This window comes from Corythoichthys intestinalis, chromosome 6, assembly GCF_030265065.1.
Source record: "Corythoichthys intestinalis isolate RoL2023-P3 chromosome 6, ASM3026506v1, whole genome shotgun sequence".
In the NCBI taxonomy this organism is placed as follows: Eukaryota; Metazoa; Chordata; class Actinopteri; order Syngnathiformes; family Syngnathidae; genus Corythoichthys; species Corythoichthys intestinalis.
Window position 1 is genome coordinate 25,265,850 of NC_080400.1, and position 8,710 is coordinate 25,274,559.

The following is an 8,710-nucleotide window of genomic DNA, read 5'->3' on the forward strand; positions in this document are numbered from 1 at the left end:
GCGCATTTTATGTAGGGTCAAAGAATTTTAGCCATCCAAACTTTGAAAAGCACTAAAAAAACAGAGCATGTGGCAATTAAGAAAACTATCGATGTCAAGACAGGACCCCACTCGCCCTATGGACAAGTGGCGGAAAAAAGTCATTGAAGAAAAGCACCATGAACTGACAAATGTGTTTTTGCTCGCATTTCACAAAGCTAAACATGCACGTTCAATGAGCTCTTATGAGGAGGACATCCCGCTTTTACAAAGGCTTGGAGTTAATGTGGGAGTCGCATATGAATGCCTTTTATTTTGAATTAGTGCTTTTATGTTTATTCCTTTACTTTTCACTTCAAAGTAATGGCAATTTTGTTGTGCCAGTTGATGTTAATCAAGCGTTAATTGTTTATATAATGAATTAAAGGTAATTGGCTCTAAGTAAAGCTTGTCATAATTTTTTCGCATCAGGCGGGTCGGCTCTCAAGCTCAATGAGGACCAAGTCACATCGCCAGGTACAGAAACGGTAACAGTGGCAGTCAGATACCATTGTAGTTCTTTTCAGGTCATTCATTGTCAGACAGAAGCAGTACGGCACAACGTTACGCTAAAAAAATTCAGTTACAAATATAAAAATGGCTTACCCCTTTGTCCTCTGAAAGACCATGCCAACCCAACATAATGTTTACTGCATATGAAATGTGAATGGATTCACCGAGCTGGTGTTAAAATTCCGCGCAAGTTGATTCGGTCTTCACATTTTTTCCTCCCGAGTTTTTTGGTTTCCGGAAACGTATGAAGAAAACATCCTTCATGTGTCGTAATGTCTAGAGTCGTTTCTACAAGTTCCAAAAATGCAATGCGTGATCGGCATGTTCGTTTTTGAAAGATTACCGGAGAAAAGTAGCACAAATTACATTGTGTCTATGCGAGGGCGGGTCTATAATGTCCCACTTCGGCTTTACTTCCGCTTTACGATGCGACGTCACGGTCTAAAATTAGCCTGCGTGTGGTACGCCATTGCAACACCTTCAAAATGACCGTAAAGCAGTGGTTGCAGTGGCGCCACCAGGGGGTGGCCACGGCCCCCCCTATAAATTTGTTGGCCACCCCACTGGCCACCCAGCTTGCTAGTATATCGTTAGATTGTTGTAGCATCAGTTATGCATTTCATATACGTTATAGCCAGGGGTGAAAGAAGGCCAGAACGGTCAGGAACGCAGTTCCAGTATAAGATTCAGGGCCAGAACGCAGCTCCGGTATAAGATTCAGAGCCGGAATGCTGTTCCGGTACAGGCTTTGATTCCGAAAATATGACGGCAACTGTCAAAACGCTAAGTGTAAAAAAAAATTATTATTTTTTTTTATGCTAAGCTGCCACACATGCATTTCGTCTCCAAGAAGAAAACAATCTACCAACATCAGATTTACATACACAAGTGTTAACAACAAGCATAATAAAATGCTTGTGTAGCGTCATCCATTTCCCCCAATATTTATTATTTATTTTATTCCACGGACGGCATGGCGGTTTCCCCAGCTGCTGCAGTTATCGGAGTTTGACGATGATGAGTCACGTCAATGTGCGAATGCACGCAGCGAAGCAAAAAGGCCTGGACTCATTTATCCGTTCAATTGGCTGACATACTGACATGTGATCAGCTGAGATAGTTAGCTCTGACTGGTTCAAATGTGTACGTTTTCTGGAAAAGCCAAAAAAAAAAGGTTGTTGAATTGATGCGACAAAAAAGGGCAATGCAACATAAAATGGATTAAATCTTTAAGAGCAACTTAAGAGTTGAGGAGGCTTATTTATCATATTTAGTTTTATTTGGTCTGATGCGGAGGTTCAGAACATCTTTGCTGTCAGTGTGCACTTTGGACTTATATTTGTTCATTTATGTTAGGCTACTTATTCAGTTCCTTATGATTTAAAAAAGTCAATGTTTGAGTGATCTTCAAAATATATTCCATTTCACTCTGCATAATGTAAGTCATTTGTACTTATTTTTCTGAATGTATGTTACTTATATCTTTATTATTATTACTTTCTACCAGGCCCAGGTCGCGTTTCAACTGTTCCTTTAGCTTTAAACTTGCGGACTATGGTCCCAATTGGGTCTCTTGACATTTGTATTCCTTTTGCCATCTTTTCCTATCCATATCCTTGCTTATGATGTGAAATTACCTCCTCTTTTTTGACCATTCCTTAAACTTCACCATGTTGTAAAGATGTCATTAACTGCCAAGAAGAGCTATGTGTGTCCTTTCAAATCTTCTTAATTGCTGTTCATTAGGGTTCCGTTCACATCTACAGATGTTTTCATCAGCTGTTTGACAACACCTGATGGAGACCTTTGTTCTGAAGAGTGGTGGACTTAAACAATTTTGTCAATGAGGTAATCACGCAAAGGCCATTAATTGGAATATCCACCCAATTTTTTTTATTTTTCATATTTCAGTTGTATTTGTCTATTTGACATGTCATTATTTGATGTGATTATAAATTATTATATATTATTATCTTCGTTTTCAACCTCGAATTGAATTTTAGAAAATATCGCTGCTTTTGTAAAGAAAAAAAAAAAATCGCTAATTCGTTTTTGTGTGATGTTCACGCATCCTCTGTCAACTGTTTACTTATCCGGTCCAATAGCACCTTATTCAGAGCAACCTGGGAGCAAGCGAAGTTTCAGGTGGTGTTATTAACAAAAAACAAAAAAAACGTTTTCAACATAAATATTTAATCAGAATTAAATGTGCTTTTGCCTGAACATATTTTATTTATTTATAAAAAAAAAAAATAAAATAAAATAAAAAAATAAAACTCATCTACCAAAACAATACATTTCTCCCCAACACTAGGGAGTGCTGCAGCACCTTCAGCACCCCACGTCCCACGCCGCTTGTTGTACGTCATTATGACCAAAATTAGAAACAGGATGTTGTGTTAAGAGGCAAAATATTTTGCGTAAATGTTAGGACGGGGGGGGGGGGGGGGGGGGGGGTGTATACCAATATCATCCCCACAACAATTATTCATAGACCCCACCATCAGTAGACAAGACAGCTCCCACAGACATTGCGCCACGCCTTCCCGGTAGCGGCCGACCCAGGCAGAACGCTGAGTTGGCTTTCACTGTGATAAACTCAAACACACGGTGAGTTCTAGCGCCGGATTTAGGTGGAAATAGGACGAAGGTTTTACTGTATACAAGAAGGCAGGAGTGTCTCAAGTGTGATTTGGTCAAGAATTCAAGGTAATTATTATATTAAATAGCACCATGCATGCACTTTGAATTGTTGTGCGGAAAAAAAAATCAATAAAATTAGTGTAACTTGTTGGATTACACAATACCGTAACTTTTGCTTAAAATATTCATGTAAAATGAACGATAACTGCCCGTTTTCTGCTCTTAACCAAGAACCTACTGTTTCACGTTCATATTAGGGCTGTCAAAATTATCGCGTTTACGGGCGGTAATTAATTTTTTTAATTAATCATGTTAAAATATTTGACACATTTAACGCACATGCCCCGCTCAAACAGATTAAAATGACAGCACAGTGTCATGTCCACTTGTTACTTGTGTTTTTTGGTGTTTTTTCGCCCTCTGCTGGCGCTTTTATGGGTTTCAGCACCATGAGCATTGTGTAATTATTGACATCAACAATGGTGAGGTACTAGTTTATTTTTTGATTGAAAATTTTACAAATTTTATTAAAACAAAAACATTAAGAGGGGTTTTAATATAAAATTTCTATAACTTGTACTAACATTTATCTTTTAAGAACTACAAGTCTTTCTATCCATGGATCGTTTTAACAGAATGTTAATGTTAATGCCATCTTGTTGATTTATTGTTGTGATAAACAAATACAGTACTTATGTACAGTATGTTGAATGTTTATATCCGTCTTGTGCCATCTTTCCATTCCAACAATAATTTACAGAAAAATATGGCATATTTTATAGATGGTTTGAATTGCAATTAATTACGATTAATTAATTTTTAAGCTGATTAACTCGATTAAAAATATTAATCGTTTGACAGCCCTAGTTCATATCTATACAAATTCTGCGATTTAAGCATTAATTTACAATTTTCAATTTAAAAAGCTTTTTGTTTTTTGACGGCCACCATGTTGGATTACACAATACCATAATTTTGTCTTAAATTATTTATGTTAAATGATTGGTAACTGCCAAGTTTTTTGCTTTTAACCAAGAACCTAGACTGTTTCACCTTCGTATCTATAGAAATTCTGCGATTTAAGCATTTATTTACAAGAATTTTCAACTTAAAAAGCTTTGTTTTGTGACGGCCGCCATGTTGGATTTTGTATGTCTACACAATAGCGGAATTCAACCTAAAGGAGTTGTGATTGTATATAGAAAAATGCAAATTTTGCTTTTGTTCAGTAAAAAGATGATTCTGCATGCTTTCCTCAAGTATTATGTTTCTGATATGAAAATTGAGTGATTTATTAGCTGTAGAAAATTTGATCCTGAAAATATAGATTATCTCTGCATTTGGTGATTTTTGTGCATTTAGCGTAAAATTTTAAGCCCTTTCTAGTTTTTTTACACTTATATAAAAATTAAAAATAAAGATAATCGGGATTTTATTTTGGAATGACTTTGAATTTTTTTCTGTTGCTGCTCATGTAGACCCATATATGCCTAAGGGAGGTGCCTGTTTTGGTTTTAGGTCGCTACCGGCTTTGGTTTTGAAAATATGTGAATTTTAAGTTTTTGAAAATAGGCCCCCTACGAATTGGCCTCGTTTCCCGTGTCACGTCAATAGGTTATGAAGTCTATGCTAATATCGTCACCACAAATATTTGTGGTATCTAAGACAGCAGTGCCATATTAAAGTTCCCTGCAAATTGAGAAGTTGATGAGCGGTCCACTCAGGAGTCAAACCACTGAGTCAAATCATGGACCACATGAGTTTGGCCCACAGTCTTCCTCAGCGCCTTGCAGGCAGTGCAGTAGTGTTCAGACCAAAAGGCCGGCTGGTGCAATCCAAACCCCGTCCTCCAGCGCAAGTGCCACATCAGCCTGACCGGCTCCCGCTTGAGCTGCAGCAGGTACCGGGCCAGCTCTTTGACTGAAGGGAAATCGTCCACGTGGATGAAAGCCTCCGGTGGCAGGAAGCGCTCATAGTCCTTCCGGGTCGGGCCCAGGACCACCGGGACGGCTCCTGCTGACACGGCGTTCCACAGCTTCTCTGTGATGTACTGGGTATGCTGTGAGTTCTCCAGTGCTAAATAGAAGTAGTAGCGTCTTAAAGTCTGCACAACCTCCTTGGAGCCTTTTGGAATCCTAATACCGGCTTGTCCGAACACGTCAACCTCGATGTACTGGCTCAACTCGTAGTAAAATGCCACGCGGGCCTGCGACTCAGCCCAGTTACTCACAACCCAAGCTACAAAACCAGGACGAGAAGCTCTAGAGGTTTTTGTCAGTGGTCTACCATTGCCGTGCTTGGGGACCAGATAGCCATATGGGAGGAATATGTCCGAGTCAGCTCGGTAGCTCATGGTGAGATTAAAGAGCCCCTCCAGGCCTCGCAGCCCCTGCGTGTGCGAGGGAGACTCATAATTGAGCCATATCCACTTCTGCCCCGGGGGGCGTCCTTCTTCCGGTGGCAAATCGGCCGTTCCGGAGACGACGTCGCGGTGGTGCACGAGTACGCCGTCCGCGTACGTGTACGCGCGCTGGTCGTCCGTCAGTTCGCAGCCGTAGACGCCGTAGCGCGCCAAACAATCCGGAAGCCGCTGCTTCCGGCCAAATGGATGAGTCCAAACTAAAAGCGTCACCTCGGGAAGGGCCGTCGCCGGCTTGAGCGCGAACGGCTCCGGTAAGTGGAGGGCGGAAAGTCCCAGGAAGACGAGGAAAGAGACAGCCACGAGGCCCGCTGTCAGGAAGTGACACTCACATTTACACTTTTTTCGGCGTGCGTGGGTCCGACCAGTTTGAACTCCCATATGTGCCCTTCACCCCCGAATCCGAGCGCACTTTTGCGGTACTCTTTATGGCAGCTTTAAGCCTTGAAAAACTTAATCCGGCTCACACCGCTCCAGTTGGAGCGCTGAAACCTCGACGTGGCAGGGTGCTTGATTTCCTGGTGCAAATGAATGAGGCTTCTGTGTCACAACCTGTCGAGCACTTCGAAAGCGAGTGAACACCTCCAACAATTTCTAGTCGTTCATTTAAAATCTGTCAACAGTAATTTTTTTGTTTTGTTTGCTCAACTTTCATGCAATCAGCATATTTCTAATAATCTTATTAGTAGTAATTTGATTATTTTTTTTTATACATTCTTAATACATTTTCAGTCAATACTTTTATACTTTGAACTTCAGTGCTTAAAGCAACACTAGGTAACTTTTCAACTTTAATAAAATACAGTGGTACCTGTACATACAAAGTTACCGTATTGGCCCGAATATACAGTGGGGCAAATAAGTATTTAGTCAACCACCAATTGTGCAAGTTCTCCCACTTGAAAAGATTAGAGAGACCTGTAATTGTCAACATGGGTAAACCTCAACCATGAGAGACAGAATGTGGGAGAAAAAAAACAGAAAATAACATTGTTTGATTTTTAAAGAATTTATTTCCAAATTAGAGTGGAAAATAAGTATTTGGTCACCTACAAACAAGATTTCTGCCTGTCAAAGAGGTCTAACTTCTAACGAAGTCTAACGAGGCTCCACTTGTTACCTGTATTAATATCACCTGTTTTAACTCATTATCGGTATAAAAGACACCTGTCCACAATCTCAGTCAGTCACACTCCAAACTCCACTATGGCCAAGACCAAAGAGCTGTCGAAGGACACCAGAGACAAAATTGTAGACCTGCACCAGGCTGGGAAGACTGAATCTGCAATAGGTAAAACGCTTGATGTAAAGAAATCAACTGTGGGAGCAATTATTAGAAAGTGGAAGACATACAAGACCACTGATAATCTCCCTCGATCTAGGGCTCCATGCAAGAGCTCACCCCGTGGCGTCAAAATGATAACAAGAACGGTGAGCAAAAATCCCTGAACCACACGGGGGGACCTAGTGAATGACCTACAGAGGGCTGGGACCACAGTAACAAAGGCTACTATCAGTAACACATGCGCCACCAGGGACTCAAATCCTGCACTGCCAGGCGTGTCCCCCTGCTGAAGAAAGTACATGTCCAGGCCCGTCTGCGGTTCGCTAGAGAGCATTTGGATGATCCTGAAGAGGACTGGGAGAATGTGTTATGGTCAGATGAAACCAAAATAGAACTTTTTAGTAGGAACACAGGTTCTTGTGTTTGGAGGAGAAAGAATACTGAATTGCATCCGAAGAACACCATACACACTGTGAAGCATGGGGGAGGAAACATCATGCTTTGGGGCTGTTTTTCTGCAAAGGGACAAGGACGACTGATCTGTGTAAAGGAAAGAATAAATGGGGCCATGTATCGAGAGATTTTGAGTGAAAATCTCCTTCCATCAGCAACGGCATTGAAGATGAGACGTGGCTGGGTCTTTCAGCATGACAATGATCCCAAACACACAGCCAGGGCAACAAAGGAGTGGCTTCGTAAGACGCATTTCAAGGTCCTGGAGTGGCCTAGCCAGTCTCCAGATCTCAACCCCACAGAAAATCTGTGGAGGGAGTTGAAAGTCCGTGTTGCCCGACGACAGCCCCAAAACATCACTGCTCTAGAGGAGATCTGCATAGAGGAATGGGCAGAAATATCAGCAACAGTGTGTGAAAAGCTTGTGAAGAGTTACAGAAAACGTTTGGCCTCCGTTATTGCCAACAAAGGGTACATAACAAAGTATTTAGATGAACTTTTGGTATTGACCAAATACTTATTTTTAATGAATTCTTTAAAAATCAAACAATGTGATTTTCTGTTTGTTTCCCCCCCCCCACATTCTGTCTCTCATGGGTGAGGTTTACTCATGTTGACTATTACACGCCTCTCTAATTTTTTCAAGTGGGAGAACTTGCACAATTAGTGGCTGACTGAATACTTATTTGCCCCACTGTAAGACGGCCCTGATTATAAGACGACTTCCTCTTTTTAAAGACTCATGTTTGAAAAAAAGACTTTTTGAACACCAAATTTTTATACAGAACATAATTACAGTACATCTGAAACAAATAATTCTAATAATATATTTGAGAGAAAAAGCATATTATTTTGCCTCATTCAAATCTTAATATCTGAACATTTAAATATGTAAACTAAAGTGCAATCCCATTCATAAATGAATGGCTTCTGGTTTTTGAAACGTAAATAAACCAATCTATTGTGATAAAACAACAAAATTGCAATAACTGCATTAACCATCAAAGTGAAGTCTAACTGTAACTGTAGTCTTGAAACAAATCTGAGTAAGGAAAAACATTGCAATAAAATAATGCAAACTGGTTAAACTTGAGAGTAGCTGAGATCTGTCATGACAGACATCACTTCAATGATATCTGGCGCCATCTAGCGTCGTGAATGGGTATAACGTCTAGACCGCGAATATAAGACGACCCCCACTTTTTCAGTCTTATTCCAATGCAAAAAACGCCGTCATATATTCGGGCCAATACGGTAATTCATTTCAGGACCTTGTTTGTAAGTCGAAATGGTCGGATGTCAAGCAGGATTTTCCCATACGACTGCATGATAATAGTGTACCGCACGTAACACATCACCCTTGCTCATTAATATTCATG

At 40.5% G+C, this 8,710-nt stretch overlaps 1 protein-coding gene across 1 annotated transcript; it reads right to left on the bottom strand.

Annotated features, from left to right (window-relative positions):
* Positions 1-259: 259 nt before the first annotated feature.
* On the bottom strand, positions 260-6,086 carry LOC130916968 (alpha-(1,3)-fucosyltransferase 4-like). Its single transcript, XM_057837971.1, has one exon. It carries the CDS (start codon positions 5,972-5,974, stop codon positions 4,895-4,897), a length of 1,080 nt encoding a protein of 359 aa, XP_057693954.1. The 5' UTR covers positions 5,975-6,086; the 3' UTR covers positions 260-4,894.
* Positions 6,087-8,710: the final 2,624 nt, after the last annotated feature.